This window comes from Anguilla rostrata, chromosome 14 (genome assembly GCF_018555375.3).
Source record: "Anguilla rostrata isolate EN2019 chromosome 14, ASM1855537v3, whole genome shotgun sequence".
NCBI classification, from domain to species: domain Eukaryota; kingdom Metazoa; phylum Chordata; class Actinopteri; order Anguilliformes; family Anguillidae; genus Anguilla; species Anguilla rostrata.
The window spans coordinates 10,340,603-10,361,351 of NC_057946.1; the positions used below are offsets into that span (position 1 = coordinate 10,340,603).

The 20,749-nt window shown below is 38.2% G+C and overlaps 1 protein-coding gene across 2 annotated transcripts in view; it reads left to right on the forward strand.

The window, feature by feature from the left end:
* The window catches only part of npr2 (natriuretic peptide receptor 2), a 68,501-nt gene that overhangs the window by 14,590 nt on the left and 33,162 nt on the right, over window positions 1-20,749 (forward strand). For both annotated transcript variants that reach the window (XM_064307806.1, XM_064307804.1), the window contains exons 4-8: window positions 738-873; window positions 3,756-3,850; window positions 6,381-6,516; window positions 8,955-9,039; window positions 18,637-18,757. In XM_064307806.1, the coding sequence (XP_064163876.1) occupies window positions 738-873; window positions 3,756-3,850; window positions 6,381-6,516; window positions 8,955-9,039; window positions 18,637-18,757 (573 nt within the window). The remainder of the gene's footprint in view (window positions 1-737; window positions 874-3,755; window positions 3,851-6,380; window positions 6,517-8,954; window positions 9,040-18,636; window positions 18,758-20,749) is intronic.

Here is a 20,749-nt window from a genome sequence, read left to right on the forward strand (position 1 = left end):
TGCCTTTATAGGAATCAATTGCCCTTGTATTTGCAGTTCTGACTGGCTAAGCATTTCTGACTGTTGGCAAGATAGCAGCACAACGAGATGAAAGCATTTTAATAGTTAGTACAATTAAGCTGTGGAACATGTTTTGTTGTTGCTAGTTTACTTGAATGCTGTTATTTTTCAAATGAATAAGCAATTTGTGGGTATATTTTGGATTAATCTCTGAAAATAGAATGTTCTACGTATGTCAATATGAAAAGTCAATATGAATAGGCTATGTCTTCCAGTGGAATAATAAACTCTTTAAACATCCATGGCTACTCCATGGGCAGTGTAATTGTTTTAAAAACATATGTCTGATAAAGTCTGTAGAATCACCTGATTTGGTATTCAAGACTTCCAAACGTAAGACAGAAAATATAAATCATGGTTTGTATGTGTATTGTAATTGTCATTATAATATCATGGTGTTTAACCTTAACCTTTTTAATGCAATGCTAAATTAATGAACGCATGCTTTACTTCTCACATGCCCTCAAGGCCATCTAGCCATAGATTAATAAATTGTCATAGATTAATAAACTCACCAGGTCCAAGTTAAATTAGATATTAATGTACTTTGTCATTCTCTAAACTAAATTTTTTCATAAAAATGAAAAAATGATTAACACTAATGGTCTGTTACTCTTTTTTTTTTACCAGACATGCAGGGTTTCATTGTACTATTGTCTTTGTGTGTTGCCCCCCAGGAGGACATCATAGCTGGCTGTTTCTATGATGGCTTCATGTTGTATGCACAGGCCCTGAATGAGACCTTAGCTGAAGGAGGATCACAGAATGATGGAATTAACATCACGCAGAAGATGCAAAACAGGAGATTCTGGGGTAAGTGTAGTCGGTGTTGGAAAGTTCTAGAATTGAACAGCAAAAGATATGATACGTTTCACTATGAATAGAAAATACACATAAAGCGTCTTATGTGATGTGTTGTATATATATTTTTTTTACATTTAATTGCTTAAATTCTGGATTAAAATTTTGAGATTTCATCATCATCATCAAAAAAATAAAGATAAAAAAATCAACTGTGACAACACAAGAGGCAGCCCATTTGCGATTTTCTTTAATTCTTTCAAACTGAAATCTGTAAGCTATCGAACCAAAGATAAACTGCAGCCAGAAGTCCAATGTCTTGCTAAGCCAAGCCCCCCTGTTTGGCCTCTCTCTCTCCTGCCAAATCCAAGCGAATCACATCGCTGTGGCCTTGTCATCGTGGTGTGGGGGTCAAAGCCCTGTGTCCGGATAAACACTCAAACAGCGCAAACACCGAAACAGCATTGCGATCCAGATTATGTATTCTTTCTCCTTCTGCTCTGCTTTGGAGTCAGATGCATGTAGATGGGTAGCGAAAGGATTTATGTGTTAGCTGCTGTATGTCTCACTAGGTGTACAGTTGTATGGGAGTGCTAATAGGTCTAATGATGCTCAGACCATTAACCCATCCAGTACGTATTTTAACAGCAATTGAGGTGAAGATGGAACAAGTGTGACAGTCCTTTTGTAGGGTACTGCCTTTCTCTAAGCAGAGGTATCAAAACATTGCTTTATTTTGAATAGACATTTTTCAGGGAGATAACTGTGTTTGAAAACAGATGACAGATGACTGTGCGTGGACTCAAATTTTTCATAAATGTTCATCTGGCCTGAAGTAGAAGCCTTGGACATTCTGACATTTAACAAATGCATTATCTGTGTACCATGGCGTTTTTTGGATACTCAGTTCTGATTTTTCGAGGAGCAGTCATTATTTTCATTGTAATGACTGCTGTACAATGGCCGGTGTGCCGCATCTGATTATCAATCTGAGCTTTATGCTATGGGAACAGCTGGCACTCCAAATCTGGCCAGCAGCATCCCAAAAATGCAACACTGAACAAGACGCACTTCACAATAAATGGAAATTTCCAGTGTCATTTTTGTATATACCTGTGTGAATTACACAAAATTTAAAATATTGTGTGCTAGCTTGTTTGTGGTTGCTAGGATACTATAAGTCACGTTGTTTGTTGAAACTATGTTTACGGTGGAATCTAAAAATGTACAAATTAGCATAATAAATTACATTTAAACATGATTTTGTAGCAGATCATTCATTTATTTGGCAAGCAGTTCTGGTATAAGAGGAATTATGTACAGCAAGCATCACATCACTCTGTCTGGACTTATTTTGAAACAACTGACTCACTTGCTGTACATTTTCCCTTACATATTCCATACTGGTGTAGTTCTTTGCCCTGTTTAAACGCTCATTCCACTGTGGCATTAGTCATCCATGCTGGGCATCGAATTTGGGGCATAACTTGCATGCATTATGACCTCTATTCCCCCCACAGAGGGGACTCTGGCAGTGTGACATCCCCTTAGGTGTGTTCACCCTTCTGTTTCAATCAGTGTTGCTGCTGAAAAGACATGGCTTCTTGCCAGCCTTGTGATCACTGGACTTTGCTCTGTTGCTAGTTTTGGTTTGAGTTCAGTACCATTCCGTTTTGCCAGCAGACCACTTACATTTATATTTTTTTGTGTATGTGGGGGTGGGGGGTTGTGATAGAGAAGCAAATGTACACAAATGTCCGGTGTTATCCAGAAAGGGCCAATGTGGGTGCAGGTTTTATTTTAAGTGCAGCACTAGGACACCTGATATTACTTATTGAGGTCTAAATGAAGACCATTATTAGTTTCTTAGTTCAATCGGGTGTCATAGTGCTGGGCTAAAACAAAAACCTGCATCCACACCATCCATTTCGGATAAGATTGGACACCTCTGCTATTAAGAATATGTGATTTTGCACAACCTGTAGTTGAATTCCTGTCCCATTAGTCATTGTTTTAACACAGCATTCTCTGCATTTGTTCAAATTAATACTCAGAGCCCGCTAACCTTGGGGAGTCATATTGGGGATAGGGGGGATGTTCACTGTGACTACTTTCTGAAACTACATTAGCTAATGTAGTGGGTTTGGTTTTTACACAATTCACTATATTGACAGCTACAGCTCACTGGTAGAAAATGTGATTAACTCCCCCATCCCAAATGTCCCTGTGCAACTTGTCAGTAACCTTACACTGAGTATTAACATGGCCGCCGAGATGCTGTGATTTCTATGTAAAATAATTCCCTAGGTAAGGCAGGATTTTGCAGTGCGAGCCCACAATAAATTAGCACTGGGTTGTCAGTTGTTTAATACCTCTTTCACACATTCAACCTTACCCGACAGTGTCCTGGAACTTAACGTTAAGGGGTCGTGCATTTTGTGAAAGCCATAGTATGAATTCCTGAAAAGTTGCTTCAGCAATTTTCCTGCTCAAGATGCAGTAAGGAAATGCTCTGTTTGACATTAGTGTGAACAAAGTCATAGCATTGCCAGATTAAGCATGCAATACTCAACTTGTTTGATCAAGAGATTCATCAAGCTATAGCATTTCTTTGCATCTACTGCAGAAAATAATAAAGTAAATGGAGCACATACACTAAATAAATAATACGTGGAAAAGGTGGCTTCGTCATGTGTGGATTTGTCAATCCAGTAAAATCCTGGATAGCCCTTAGTTGTGTGAAAATCAGAAGCCACTAGATTTCTGGAACAGTTAATATGCCAATGTTCTATGTTCTGTGTGTGAAAGCGACTACTGTCTGGCTTGCTCTGTCATACTGTAGATGTGGTGCATGTGATGGTTGCAGCCTAATAAGACCTTTTCCTTGGTTTTAGGTGTCACAGGCCTTGTAAGCACAGACAAAAACAATGACAGGGACATTGATTTCGACCTGTGGGCCATGACAAATCACAAAACCGGACAATACGGCGTAAGTCTGTCATCTACTAATGATCAGTATTTTTTTTATAAAAGAAACCCACCATTTTTCTGTCTATGCTTGACTTCATTAGGCCCCTATTTGCAAATGTTTCATCCCCCAATGTTTTATTCAAGAAAAGACTGGATGAAAAGACTGGAATATGAAATCAGTATTTAAAGTGAATACATGGTAATTTGATGGTTGTTTTTGATGAGCAGCCCACCCCTGGAAGTTTTCATGTTTTCAGTATAAATTTACGCAAAGGAGCTATCCTGTCTGCAATTTAAGGTTTTCCTCTGATTAGCCATGCCTTTAGGGCTGCAAAAGAATTGAATCAGAGGGGCTCCTTATTTCAAATTCTATCCAGATTCCGTTTTGTAGTCTTGCGGTTATTTGGTATGACAGTGTTTATGGTTAGTACAGCCAAATATTTTCAGTTTTTTAAACATCTGACTTTCTGTGATACAGTGGATTACAATAAATTAACCTGCATTCAACACCTACTCTCAAATGCTGACACTGTATGCACACCTGGTGAAGCCTTTAGAGAATGTAATACAGTGAGCAACATATCGATTGGGTGTCTTTTCCTTCTGTAAATCATGATTCCGTAGCAGTTCTGCAACAGTGCCACAGTTAAATATATACACTTGTGAAAGTGAATTTACTTTTTTCCCTTATCTCCCTTTCTTCATACTAAGATGTGCCTTTCTGATGTCTTTATTTTCTACATTTCTTCAACATAGTGTTTCCAAAAACCATCCTATTTTGCCAAATAAAATGTAGTTTTGCAGCAATTGTACTGTTTTGCTGAAGACTTTACGTGGTTTAAAGTTATGTTGACCGCTTTACTGAAAATGTGGCAATAGTTCCACTTAAATGTGTTTTTAAAAGATTTATGTGGCAAACACAAAACCTTCTGAAATGCATTGCTATTTTTAAAGATTTTTAATGAGTCACTTTGAATTTCAAACAAGCATAGTGACAATAAATAAAAATGATAATTACCAAAAACAACACATTAATGACAACAGCATAACTCAAGCCATATGTTGTACTGTGCTGTAATTACATTACCATGTACTTGGAAATTCTATTCCCACAAATTGAATAATAAGTACTTTTAAACCCAAAAACTTTGTTAGAGTCTGTTGCCATGTATATAATTAAAAGCAACTGCTGTTTAAATGTTTAACTGCTTGCCAGCAAGGCTTTATTATTTTCCAGTATGAAGTTTGCTCATGTTTAGTTTAAGTAGAAGTAAGTTTAAGCAGAAAAATAATATAAGTTGCTGCCCCTTAAGCAATAATAATTAAATGAATATTGATATTTCATTGATGTCCCATTTTATCCTATCAAGTACACTTAGATACCCTTAAAGGAACTCAGGAACTGTTGAATTTTTGATGCTACCTTAAAGGAGGGATTAGGGGTCTGTGACATCAGGAAAGGTATAGTTTATACCCTCCAGGTCGGTGATATTCACTCGTTCCTTTGAAGAGCCACTGGTTCTGTCGGTGTTTGTTTTCACCTTAAAATCAGCGACATATCCAGACCTAGAAAAGTAGGCGAGGCAAGGTAACTGTGGCCTTGTATCTGACCCTCCTTTCAGCACAACTAATGGATGGAAGTAGACGAGATCTGGCTAGAATGTGAGCTTTTATCACACAGAATGTAGAAAAGGAGGAAAGGGCGATAGTGGCATGGACCCTGATGCTTTGGAACATCTTCTGTGGTCCTGCTGAATTAAGGGAAGCAGTCACAGAGGCTGATGTTCTGTTCTGTGTGTATAGTGTAACCGAAGTAAAGATAATCGTGGTTTTGGAGATCTACAATCCTCTGTCCATTTAAAATTTGGGTTTGTACAAAACCTGTAGACCACTGCCCTGTCCCATCTGAGAGTAGCTATGGATTATATTTATATTTTTGCTTTCAGGATGATGAAGCACTTGTGGGTAAACTCACCTACATCATCACCAATGTATGGTGGCCTATTTTAAGTCAGAGCACTCAACACTGGGGGATGATTGATTGGCCTAGGGATCCCAGGACAGGGGGAGAATGCTGATCTTTGTGATGTAACTGTACATCTGCAAGGGATTGCTCCTATAGGACAGGTGTTTATGGCCACCTTACCCATTGTTGACTTGGCCATGACAGTAGCAGATGGTTTATATCCATCACTATTACAGCCTTTTGATCATTGAACCATGGTCTGAAAATCAGCACAGATCTTTAATGTATTGCCCATACTACCAATGGAGAATGAGCTATACATTACATGACAAGTTGTGTCCAGGAATACAGTTGGTTACAGTTGTTGAGCCAGTGCTCATTGTATTAATTCCACAAAACCATCCCTTAGCTTGTCTCTAAGCATTCCCTAATTACTAGTTGTCATCAATCAGAGAGGCGCAGGTTGATGAGTTTGGCTATTACCAAAATTGCTTGCCAAACTGTGTCGGTGAAGCTGTTCCTGTCTGAAGGATTGTAGAAATGGGAGGACAATTATTAAAGTCACCTTTTCTTTTCCACACAGATCGTGGCGTATTATAATGGAACAAATAAGGAAATTGTCTGGTCAGAGACCGAGAAAATTCAATGGCCAAAAGGGAGCCCACCGCTGGATAATCCACCTTGTGTGTTTTCTATGGATGACCCCTTCTGTAGTGAAGGTAGGTACTGATAAAAATAAAAGTACATTTTAAACTTCAGCTGAATTTCTTCCATGTGCTCTGAAGCATTCTTTTCCCCTGAGAGCTCTGTGACGAATCGAGTTGTGATGGCCTAAATGTACCTCTTTTACTGGAAAATCTATGACCTGTGTCAGTGATAAATAAGGTGATGAACTGTGATTTGTGAAAGGCATGAGCATTGACAATGTTTTTAATTTACAGACCTTTTTACATTTAAAATACAAAAATTGCCTGATGAACAGCAAGCCATTTGCTAGAACAGTCAATACTTCATGTTACACAAGTGAAATATATTTTCTTATTTATAATAAATCTGGCAGGCTAGTCATGCAGACAAGTTATTTTATGATTTCCTAGGCTTCGCTTTTGTTAAAATAAGCTCATTTAAATCTAATTAAAGATGACTGGAATTACTGAGGGTTGAATAATAGCTAAATGAATTAGTAATAGGCTAATTAATGTAAAAAGTAAGTTAAAGTAAGAATAGCCATAGACTTTAAAAGAAAAACTGTGACCTAGAGCATGCTTAGGTGCAGAAAATGCAGAAATACTGATACAGTACTCCTTCCTAGAATGATGTGATGATATTAATGCACCAATTTATTAAATTTATAATGCATGCGCTATTAGAATGAAGTGGCATCCATTCATTATCTATACCTGGTTATCTTGGCCAGGATCACGGGGGGTGCTGGAGCTTATCCCAGCTTGTATTGGGCAAGAGAAAGGAAAATAAGGTGGCATAAATATACAGTAATGTTTATAAATCTTCAATCCCTAAAACTGTGTTCATGTGAGCAAGCTTTTTTTAGCTTTACAAGGTGGCTTATTGTAACTTTAGGAACATCTAATAAATATGGTCCCAGCTCTTTAACCAGACTGAGCTGATACCATGCTTTGGTGAAAGCAAGGGTGTTCAGTCTTACCCAAAAAGGCCGATGTGGGAGCAGGTTTTTCTTTTAGCCCAGAAATGCGACAGCTAATTAACTAATCATGGTATTCAATCAAGACCTTGATAAGTAGAATCTGGTGTCTTAGTGCCGGGCTTTAACAAAAACCTGCAGGCACATCTGCCCTTTTTGAATATGATTGAACACCCCAGGTCTAAAGTGATCATTGATTGCATATGCTTGCTTCATTCAGCTTCTAATGAGGCATGCTAGTGAGATGCTAATTATATACTCATATTCAAGTATTCTAAATTAAGACACGCTATAGTATATAGCCACAATGCTATTTGCCGTACAAATCATTTTTAGTCTAGGAGAAACGGGGAGAGTTGTTTTAGTTCATGGAACACCTATTAAAAGTTTCAGGAAAATGGAATTTAATTGCAGCCTCCTTTTACCCTATGGCATTATTTTAGAAAAAAATGATCTTGAATGTCATTGTGTGCTTCACAATAGGGGGCTAATTGTACATTGGTAAGTATGTGTAGGATGTGGCATATTTTTTTTTGTTTGTTTTTTTCCAGTATCCTGCCCACCAGTAGGGCTTGATTTAATTAACATAATTGGATACTAAAAAACTGTCCTTTTATTTTTTTCTCTGGGTGATGAATTCTGCAAATATGACAGCATAGACCATGCTGTTTATTGACTTTCAGACTTTCAAAAATGGTCATTTCTTATTTTATGCATGAGTGATAGATTTCCCGAGGAAATGTTGAGGAAATTGCCTCCAAAACAATGCTCAGAAAAATACTGGGAATGTTTCACAACAAATAAATTTGTCTGTGATATTAAATTATCTTTTTAAGGAAAGCAAGTAGTATGTCACAGCATATAACCCAAATGCTGCATAACTGTCATTATTCTAGAGCTTCCAACCTGTGATGGTTCTAAACATTTTCAAATTATGCCAAATTAAACAGAATTGTTCTTTGGATTGCAAATACTTGTTATGCTTTAGTTTAAGTTCTGTGTTCTTCTACGTCGTGGTCAGTTCAGTGTTCATTTTGTGTTTTGTCATAATTGAAAATGTCATTTGAATTTGAGTATACAGCTAATACCTGTTTTCCAAAGGGACAGCAGTTCACATGTGCTCTCTTTTTCAGAAGAAAGGCAAGAAATTAAAACACAATGTGAAATTTCCCCAGTAACTTCCCTCATACTACTTATTTCCTATATTATGTTGCTAAGCATTTTTCATTTTATGGTTGGACACAGGAGAGAATAGGGAGGGAATTTACCTATGAGCAAATACCCATGTGCACTGTCTCACAGTGAGGTAGCATGCAATATGTGTAAAATCATTGTAAAGACAAAAAATGAATGAACTCATAAAAATTACATGAAATTACATTTCTTAATTTTGTCTTGGTGAGCCATTGATTTCAGGGTTGTGTACCATTGGCTCTTTAAAAAATACATTGTACCAAAACATTTTAAAAACCTTTTTGTGTTCTTTTTCCGTAGATCAGTTACCTGTTCTTGGGATTGTGGCTGTGGGATCTGGGCTTGCACTTATAATATTTGGGATTTCAAGTTTTCTCATTTACAGGTGAGTGTTTTTTACTTTGCAAAACAATGCGATTGAACTTGCATCATAAATTCATAGTGCCTTCAAATATAGAGTCTGGATCTAAACAACTAGGTGAACATTTTGGATGAACTTTGATAAACAGTTTAAGATAAGTTTTAGTTTTTATCTTCAGCAAAACTGTTAGATGAGTTCAGCCAGAATACAATGGTCAAGGTTATGGGCAATGTTGATTGAATCCAGGCCAAATAAATTAGAATTAACACGTTTTCACAAGCAGGTCATATGGGGAACTGAAGGCTATAGGTGCCAGTGTGATATTTCAGTGGTATTGTTACTACTGAAACTGCGCTGCTGTTAACCTGTGGTAGTTGCTAAGGTACGATAACCAATCAAAGTAGTTTCCTGTCTGCATGGCAACACAGATACCCTTCCTGTCAGTTCTCTTCAAAGTCACATGGTGAATTTGTGCAAAAAAAGACATAATTGGAATTGTTCCCACCCCACTTGATTCTGTGCCGGTTTATATGTGCCCACTAGTATAAACAGATGTTGTGTCTTGAAATGACAAGTTCTTATAACCTTGAACAATTAAATGTGTTTGTAAAAGGTTGGTAGTGTAACATAATGGTTAGGCAACTGGGCTTCAAACTCCAAGGCTATAGATTTGATTCCCAGATGGGATGCTGCCATTGTACCCTCATGTAAGGTGTTTAACCTGAATTGTTTCAATAAGTATCCACCTGTATAAATAGTTTACTATGCTGAATATGAAAGCTGTGTGAATCACTCTGGATAAGGTGATTTGCTAAATTGTTCAAATGTAAATGCAGATCTGCCACACAGAGAGTGTTTTTTTATAGATTGGCTCTCAGGTTTCCACTGTGTAACCCACACCTGCACACCAGGAACGCTGCAGCTGGAGCCCACGCTCTCCTGTGCCGCTCTCAGCTGTGAGCTAGTGAATAAATTACACTGTATTCTATGCAGTACTGCAGGAGATATGATGGAAGAGAGGCCTGTTTTTCACTGACAACAATTGGCAGCATCTGGTATTTAATTTGGAGGAACTAATAAACAGAGAAACACCCCCCCCCCCCCCAAATAAAAGGCCTATTGAGAGTTGTATTGTTTTTAAAGAAAATGGAGTGCATAGTTGATATTGGAAAATATAAGAATTGTAAAATATTAGATACATCCAGCTCTGTTGTAGTTTGTTATACCTGATAAGATTTGTGACAAGGCATTTTGTTTCACTTTGTCTTTCTGAACTCTCTTTTTTTATGCAGAAGGTTAAATAGAGAGCCTGTGAAAAATGAATACCATATTCTCTGTGGGTCTTTAAGTGTTACGTTGGGTCTGGGAAGTCCAGCTCCCTGCAGTTAAATCAAGCCTATGACAGGCAATTCACTCTGACCTTGATAAATTGCACAAAAACATTCGAGGCCTCTTCACTCCCTGTTGTGGAACATTGATAATATCATATTTGTTACCCTTTAGTTATTTCAAAATAAGAACACTGAAATGTCTTGTACGGGCACTCAAATGTACCTTGGAAGGAGAAATATTAAGCGCGGAACACAAAAAACTGTCTTCTTCCATTTGCATGTCAAGTCGGTAACGATAGTACTTGCATTAATAGAATGAAAAGTGCTGGGAGGATTTTTTCTGGGACAAGTGTCACTCAACCTAGCCTGGGAGCACAGTTTAATTTGTGATTACCCACTCCCAATCACCATATGACACCAGGTGGACCGCAAGCATCAGCTAGTCGGTATGAATTGTATAATTTTGCTTGTGATGTGCGCTCCTTTGTGACTCACTTAGTGGACGCTTGTGGAAATGGAGCCTTTATGAATTTATGGTGATTGGGTTGGTCTTGTGCAGCTCTCTGTCGCTTTGGGCTGTCCTTCTCCTGTTTGCTTGTCTCTACCATTGCAAAATGTTGATATCACAGCAAATGCTCAAAGTACATGTTGAACAGTCTCTGGACTATGTCTTTCACAATGTGATGGTCTGGAGCTTTGGAGAGGGGCCTTGAAGCAGAATTCTGCCAAGTGGACTGGCCTACAGTTTGTGGGAAGATAATGTTCAAAGCAAAAATGTACCTCTTGGGTTGCTTAGACAGGCCAAAACTAATGATTTAAAAGTTTGTCTGTGAACCAAATAAGTCTAGTTTTAATTGTACTAATAATAAAGCATGATTATTTGATGTTGGCTGATGCAGTGCCAAGTGCAATAGAACCTTAGAATAAGAGCAATTTTTGTATTTAAGTTAAAGTTTTCCTCTGTGCATCAGAAAGGTGGAACTCCCCGCAATTAAGTGTAGACTCTGACAGGCAATTCAGTCTGATCAAGATAAACAGTTAAAAACCTCTCCCTTTAAACTGCAATCTCGGATACACCCAGAACATGCAGTCCCAACCATTTATAATACATCCTCAAGTATTTAAAAAATGCTTTGGCATATTGCGCAATTGTGGATATAGTACAGCATGCCATGCTGCGTGTTTTTAGTAGCCAGTAAATAAATGTGTTGAAGAAAGTCAATATTTTTGTCTTCTCTGAAGCTACTTTACGTCTTGTTAAAAGCACAGGTGCTTATTTGTGGTTGCACATTTTATGCAGCGGCTATGAAGGCTCTGATTAACAGCACTGTAATAAGATCTTTTCATGATGAGTATGGTAAATGTCATGGTGTTCACTAGAGCGTCAAGCATTTGTGTGGGAGCTGCCCTTAGCATTCACATATGACAGACCAGACAGTCCTATGTGACTCATTGCCCTTGCTCTCACTATCATCCAGAACCCACCTTCTCTACAACAAGACTCATAGGATTCAACCAACATCTGTGCTTCTTACCTTACCTTTTCAGGCAGTGCCAGGTTTTTTTGCATTTCCGCAAAGTTGAAATAAAGAGTTTATAAGAGCATAAATAGATTGAATTGTTAAAATTAAGATTCTGATGGAGTCCTGGTTCTTCTACCCAGGTCACTGCTGTATAGATGTGAGATTGCACATTTGAAATGGTTCTTTTTCATTGTAGATATGTTTTGGTATTCTAGGAACAATTGTGTGGTATCCATGCTTGTATTTGATTTACCTTGATGTGGCTGAACATTCAGTATGGTGAATGGTGAACTCATATAGCTTGGCCACTGTCAACGTGTCGATGACTTCAGAAAATATATGACTTTTAATATGAAATGAATTCCACTTCTACTGGAGCTTTTGCTGTTTATATTCAGGGTGTGGCATAACTGTTTGGTGCAGCTGACCATAAACAAGCACTTACTTTTAAGATCACATATTTATGATCTTACACCATAGGGTTAATGAAGAAGAGTTGAAGTACATGGGATTTCTTTTTTTACTGTGGTATTGAATTAGGTATCAAGAATTGTGGAATTTTACTGGTAGTAGTATTGACTACCAAAATAGTTATTTTCAAACTCATCAAGCTGTTTGTGAAATGACCACTTTCACTTTATTATGAGTCAAAGTTCAGAAGAAACATTGATTGAATCCAGTCCTGACTGTCTGTCTCTGTGAATATAATAACTGGAAATGTTGTTGCCAGTTTTGGGTTAGTCCAGCCAAAACGTTTGAGAAAGGGACAAGGAAATTTTTTTTTTTAATATATCAGACCTTTTACAGTTGCTAGCAGGGGTCTAACGGTGGGAGATTTATGCCCTTCTCCCTGTGCCATAAAACATCGTAAACCTTGACTGCCATTAGTCTGAACTGTCAGGTGAACTGCTCGCACATCGTATCTGGTGAACTGGCTTCCCTAACTTTTTACTTGTGCTAACCGACATGTTAGCTAACGCCACAAAATATGCATGCAATTCCACTGAGTGTGCGTATGTAATGCAGTTCTTGCATAGATGTGTGCCGCATGTGGTGTAATGTAAATAGACAAAAATGCCCAGATGTACAGGCCTTGAGAAAATGTAAATGCCTTGAGGGATTTGAATGGTAAGGCTGAAGCCACTGTAGGGCTGTGATGAATTGCTAGTGTAAAGAGAGCCTATTACTCACGTACAGTGAAGTCTTATTGCTTCCAGGGACACAGTATCACTTTGCCTGCCTCTTTACTACCATTGCAGCCTAAACAATTAAAAACCATTTTCATCTGCCCTGAAATACGCTTTATGGACAGAAAAGCCAAGATATGATATTAAAAGCACACCTTGCACCTTGGACACAGTTAAAAACCACATAAACCATTTCAAGACTAATATTTATGTAATGCAGATTAATACTATCCATGAACTTATTTGTAGCTCTGCCCCATATGTCATGTATAAAATGAAATAAAATCAAACAAAGGAAAGAGCCATATTTTTTCCCCATGAAGGGACACATGAAGTACACTTTGGCACAGGGCAGAGGGCACACTTGCTGCTCCTTAATAAATATTTCATAAGTTTTACCCGTGTCTAGAGTTTCGCATTCTTGACATTGCTTATTAATAAAACAATGACGGTGTATGAGACTTGGATCTGCGGTCGGTGTGGAGCGGTGTTTAAACAGAAACAGCGATTTGAGATTTTAATGGAGGGGAGGGGGGGGGGGGGTGTGTCCAGGGGAAGGCATTCACATATGGGACTGATGAAACAATGGGCCCAGTGTGGAGTGCAACACTTTGCAGTCTGAGCTGCCAGTGGCTTCCAAAATGAGTGCCTTTAAATAGAAAAATATGTTTTTTTAAGACTTTGTTTAATGGAGTTTCCTGCCCTGAAATGTTGTACTGCACCCCAGCAATGAAATGACATTTCCATTCTGGCACACCAGCCCAGGCCAATGCCTGGCCTGAAGTCTTCTAAATAAAGCAATACAATGAAATATTAAAAGAAACAAAATATTTTATTCAGTTATATAGTGCATTTCATATGTCTACCAGGGTGGACAATGGTTTAACGATATTTAAAGGGGTTGTTTGATTGTACTGGCATTAATAATTTTAAGGTCCAAACATTTTTGGCATCATTAATGAAATCGTATTACATGCTGATTTCAGGCTTGTATACCTCACTCTTTGATGTGTTACATTAAAGTAAGGATAAATAAGATTAATGTAATTATATAGATTTGAATGTGAAAGACCTTCTGGTACTGTTCTGCATTCCACCCTTGCTCTGATAAAGCGTTGTGATTTTAATGGATTTGGTGCAAATATGCACAAAATATGTATGTGGTATTTATCTGTTATGGTAGTTATTGGGTGTTTTCTTCTCCTTCACACAGGGGTCAGAAATCAATGTATAAAAGTTATTTTTATTGCTGTCTTGAAATGTGCAAACAGATATGAAATGAAGCCCACACTGTCGTGCACAAACAGGCCAGAAATAGAACCACATAAAAATACAGGGAACCTCACTAAGTATTCTTCCTAACTGCAAACCCACATGCTCTGAAGTGCTAGAAACCCATTACTACACCATAGCACGTTATTATCTTCTTTCCTTGCTGGCTTGGAAGAATTAGGTTGCCATCTCTATCAATTTTAAGCACCGTAAGTCCAGTTTGTAATGCATATGATGGCGTAGTTGGCTGGAATATTAACAGTCCTTTTTTCGCTGTGCTGTTGCTCACCTCCTCTGGAATCAGTACATTTTTGCTTCATACCATCTATTTGAGGCATTTTGAGAGGATTTTTCTTGTTGCCACGGTGATGGTGACTGGTGGAGGCAGCCGGGCTTTCTGAGATCCTTCTGTATAATAAGGTTTGTAGTTTTTGTAGACACAGGATAATGATCACAGTATATGGAATTAAGGGGGGGGGGGGGAGGTAATGTAATGAGGTTGAATGCTCATCTCTTGTTAGCACATGGACTCTCATTAGCATTCCGGTTTTACAGAAATATTATTTGATCATATTCTAAATGAGGTAGGAGCTTTATGAGAAAAGTATGAATATCTCTCCAGCATCCTTACTAAAATTACTTTTGTCAAATTAATTAGTGCAGTGCATACAAATAATTTTTTGGAGATTATAGCATGCTGTCAGATAAATGCTGGTGAGCAGGGAGTTGAGCTTGATTATTACTTTGACATAGTGACTCAAACTTCTCAATTAAATCAACAAATTGCTAAATGGCTCTTCAGTCTAGACTTAATCAATACCGTATATATGCCATTAGTGGAGAAAATCAGAAAACTGAAAAACTCTGTGCTGCCTACCAGGATGAAACGACAGCAGAGATCTTTCCATGCAAGATGGCCTCCTCATATTAGTCAGCACAACTGATTGATCCACTGTTAAAAAATATAAAGTTGAAAAACATATTTTTCTTAACATCTGATCCTCATCTGTTCCTCATTACTATGACTCAGGAAAATATGTTTTTAAAAATTATTAAATAGCTTACCTTAGCTAACAGCAGCTAATGACTTGTTTGACTACATAGGACAATAAGTGATCATTAATGCTGCTGAAATATTAGCACCTTCAACAGAGCCGCAGTGGGATTTTGGTTCAATCAAAATGGCTATTTATGTCATCCTCAATTTTGAATAAGGGATTAAAACGAATATTACATTTTTTAGTTTATTAATATCTGTGACTGTAGAAATCCTGTCTTGACTGTGTTTTGGAAGTAAAATCCAAAGAGCATGGAAAGTGTCTGGACTTATTTCATGAAATTGCTGCAGGTCAACAGCCAGTGCCATATTTTAACTGACTTTTTAAATTCCAAAAATAAACTGACAAGAGAATGGAAGTGCCACAGTTTTTATGAACTAAACAAAAAAATAATAATACTACCATGAAAGCTATTGATATTGTTATTTATGACTTATAAATCTTCACATCTGAACAAGAAGATTAATGAAGCAGACAGGGACCCCAGCAATGCCATGCTGTTATCTTTAAGCTCACTGTCAAGAGTTGCATGTATTTCTTGAAACCTTTTCAACTTGGACTGAAATTTAGCCAAAGACTTTGAAAAACCTTCTCAAAGACAGACCTCTGGCCGTGTATTTCTTGCCAGTGCGAGTGAGTAAATTGCCGGAAAAGGTGGTAATGAGAGATGAGAGAAATTTTAAGTCTGCATGTATCTCCCATTTGCAGATCGCTCACACGGTACAATGCCATGTCTGCACAAGTTTGGCTCACACAGTCCGCAGAGTGCCGCACTACACTGAAGCCAGTTCTTTTCCAATATGGTTTCCTAACTCCAACTGCAGGCATTACCATGTGTGTTCACACGAGCATCGCTGTTTACATATCATTTAAGCGTGTGCTTCACATATGGAATCTGGGGCTATCTTGGGGTTTTGTTGCCTCTCATTACCATCCCACTCACTGTGTTGTCCTGCAGTATAAATAGTGCTGGTGCTCGATGTCAGCACGGTCTGTACGTGAAGCGGGTGATACAGTTTCTGTGCTCTCCATCAGCATTGTAGAGCAAAGGGTAAAACCGTTATGCAAGAGCAAACAAGACGTTCTGCCCCTACCAACCTCCATTTTGTGCTGCGACACCATGTCCTCACTCAGGCTTCCCTCTCTCTGAACCTGTAGGAGTACTTCAGTCTCTCGTTCACGCTCCACAGAGCCTAATCTCAGTGTCCATTGTCATACGGCATATGGCACATATGGTATTGACAGCAATACAGGCTTTTCATCCTGAGCGTCAACACGGAGCACTGATACTTAGTTTATCCCTGATACTAGTTTATCAGGATCAGCTGAACATCAACACAGATTGTTAGATTTGCCTGTATACCCGTTTACAGTAGAGCATGAAGCGAGGCAGATCTGCCTATCTGTTAGCAGTGAAAGACTTGCTGTCATACACAGGTTTTTTAAATTTTATTTCTGCTTGGCGCTCAGTCACTGTTGCTGAATGTTTGGTGCCTGTGTTGCGGTACTGGTTGCTCCTGTTATATGCTTTTAATGTACTATGTCTTGCCATCACGGCTTTTTAAATGGCTGTGGATAAGAGCGTCTGCCAAATAGATCGATACATAAATCTGCGGTGCGCCTGCTCTGAACTGATGTCCTTGAGCGGGCGGGCAGACTCACATACTCACGGAGTCTGTTTATGGCGCTATTGATCTGGCATTTACAATGAAGGAGAAGCACTTCCTGCTCGGGGTGCAGAGCCCAGAAAGGGAATGAAGGGCCACATTTGGAGGCAAGGCAGCTTCCTCCATCCATCTACACTGCCTGCTGTTCGCATGCTTCACAGAATTTGATGGGGGAGAATTCACTATCCCCTTTTAATTCATATGAATGCATGCGGGAAACACCCAGGGCAGGTGTTTTCTGCTGCGCTAAGATATTTATCTTGTGTAGTGTATGTTGGCATTTACTGTGAACTTCCGGCTATTTGTCCGCCAGGGTCCAAACTGTGTTATCGCAAATTCAGTTTACTGATGGAATGCGCTTAATAAATGGTTAATTAAAAAAAGATTAATTTGGAAAAAGGTGAAGTCTGCACTGATTTAGAGAAACAAAATGCACTGAGAGGTCTTAAAAGGGATTAAAATTGTGAAGGACAGCTGCATGTTCAAATCCCTGTAAGCAGTTGCTGCTGGCCTCAGCGCCTCAGGGAAGTTTTAGAAAGGGTGTTGAAACACTAGTAGTGAAAAAGAGGAGGGAAATCATTTTTCAGAGCGTACAATCCAAACACTATGAATCTATCTCCAACCACCCCACCCCATGCCAGATGTGACAACAAATCATCCTTTTTACTTTAAAGAAATGTCTTACCAAAACAAATAATGGGCCTGTTGCTGTAGACTGGGGTGGCCCAATAGTGGGGCATAATCCACTAATATTTGCAAAGGCTGCATTTTCCAGTTGGCGCCAGCTGGAAGTGTTTTGCAGTTCTTTAGATGTCAGTGGAATGCCTCAGTTTCCTGGCTGTTTTCAGTTTAAATGTATCAAACAATCACAATTTTCCCTTCATAACTTGAGGTTCTAAGCAATGAAATCCTGCATGAAAAAATGTCTTGATAAAAAAAAATAAATAAATAAATAAAAAACTCACACAGAAAATCAAATTAAATCAAATCTTTGGGGGGTGGGGGGGGGGCACCATAGTCTAAGAGAGGGATGTGCCACTGGGAAAGAGAGTCAGGGAACTGTGGGGGGAGAGTGGTGTACATAGTACATGATAATACCAGTCACTACAATTTACCTGATAACTCTAGACTCTAGTTAACTCTTTTTTTTTCTTCTAAATAACTCTTTTTATTTATTTGAAGTTTACTTTTGGCTAAGTATTCCAACATAACTGTGAAAACAGTATCTGGCCACAGCATGTGTATGTGGCTGCTGTTCATCCAGAACAAGTGATTCTGCTTATCTGAAATACATTTAACAAGACCTAAAATGCAACAGCTCAGAAGCATACCTTATACTCAGTGAGTCCAAAGCAATTTGGGTTCCTAATTTCTGTGGTATTCCAGGGGCCATTTGTAGGTTCAGAAAGGACAACTAAATAACAACCCTCAACTGAAAGTACACTGTGACATCAGGGTATACGGTACCTCATCTGAAGATGAAAAAGGGCCAGAGTGGCATGAGTTACAAGATCGAGAAAATGCAATGTGCTGTGTTATTGTACTTCTGAAAACTGTCATTTGTTTTGTTCTTCTTACCTCAGGAAGCTCAAGCTGGAGAAGGAACTGGCTGGCATGCTGTGGAGAATACGGTGGGAGGAGTTGCAGTTTGAAAGTCCCAACAAATATCACAAGTGTGCGGGTAGCCGCCTCACCATCTCACAAGTAAGGCTGCCCCCAGCTCAGGGCTGCTTCTCTTCTCCAATGCAAATCAAATAGTATAACTGTGAACGTGTTGTTATTTTGAAATTACATGTGCAATATATAAACATAGTGTAAAGGAATATTTATTATGTTATTTTTAATGCCATGAAAGTTGCTGTTCACTGGACGCGGTGATTCAGTAAATGCTAAATTTGAACATTTTAATATATTTCCGTATATTTCACTCTGTTTTAGTCCCCATAAGCTATTGTTATCTGTAGATTTTTCTAAGTGGAATACAAAACAATTCAGTCATTTAGAATGACATTTTCAGCAATTCATTTTTTCACAGCTATTTTGAAAAGTGACATAAAAACCGCTTTGCTTAAGTTATTTATGGAAAATATGGCAATTAGAGACTTTAGATAAGAATCTTTATTTGGGCAGTCACATAAAAAATATTTTAGCAGAATTAAATCTGAGATGATAATTGATTGTATTATATGTAGGTAACTGTCAAAAAAAACCAAAAAAAAAAAACCAGCTCGTACACCAGTATCCCTTTGGAAATTTCAGCAAAATGCACATTAAGGCTATATATTCTAGAATCAATGGCACACGGGCCATAGGTGCAGCCAATGGCACAGTGCTGAGCACGGCTACTGAATTTTGGTATTTTCGTGAACAGAAGTGAGGAGGGCACGGCTCACAGTGCACGGCGCAGGAGGAAAATGGGCTGGATTAGGCTGAATATATTATTGGTGGGTGTGTTGCAGCTGAATTCAATTGTAGCCAACCAAATGAGCTCTTTTCATTCTCTTTAAGAGCCGTGCATTTTGCGGACGGCGTACTGCCAGTTTCTGTAGTCTAACACTGCAATGGAAGAAGAAGCTTCTCCAAAGAGGAAACTGACATTCTTGTGCAGAAGATGCAGAGTAGGGCTGTCACTTTTTCCAAAAATTTAGTTTGAACTAATCTCATAAAGAAGAGAAATTTGTTCTAATATGTTTTGATTTTCTACCATCAGAATTTCAAAAAACATTTCATAAATGTATGATTATTATATTCCAGTTTTAATTTCCCGTTAAACCTCTAGCTAAAGAGCTTAAACGTGCTATGCTATTACCAAGAAATAATGACGACAGTATCTTAATGTTTTATTAAACAAAATAAAACCAAGGAAGATCATAACAATGCCAACAATGCTGTTAGCAGCAGTAAAATGACTCGGTATTAACTGTTGCTCAAATGAAAGAAAAAAATTATACAATTGTCATTAATTCATAACACTGACATGGCTTACTTAAACTAAGCTGAACTGACCGATCTCATTTGGAGGAGGAAAAGTATCAGCCTTTGAGGAGCTGGAGGACGGTTGCTGCGTGCCTATGTTGCAGGCACCTTTCTCCTTGGTTATTATTTTGTTTCCAATAGCATAGAACTTGTAATATTTCCAAGTGGCACTCCTGAAGGGCAGCGGAGTTACAATTTTTCTTGACTCCACCATTTGGAATGTATAGCCTATGAGCTACATGGATAGCATGACCCACACATGTACTTTATTTTTTGGCTACCTAACAGTATGCCCTGCCATTCATTGGATGGAAAATAGAGCCCTTAGTGTAGCCCTGTTTCCGAAAACATGCTGAGGAACTATGTATTATAGCCACAATCTCTACTATAACCACAGTCAAACACTTGAAAGTGCTTTTTAATTAATTTAGTTAATTCAAGCAAGTCAGGAAAAAAAAGACACTGGCCACTTAATACAGTTGTTCATTATTTGAAAAGAATTTAGATCATAGTCAAAATAAGCAAGTCAGAATGCAGCCATAAAAATAAAAGACAAAATCAGAAGTGTATTTCTTTAAATATAGCCTATGGTTTCTTCTCTTACAATATTAGTCATATATTGTTTGATGAATGTCTGTCTGAATTCAGGCAGCTGGGATTGAGGAATGTTACCAGGCAATGAACTGGAGCAGATTTGTTTGTTTTTGGATTTTTTTTTCT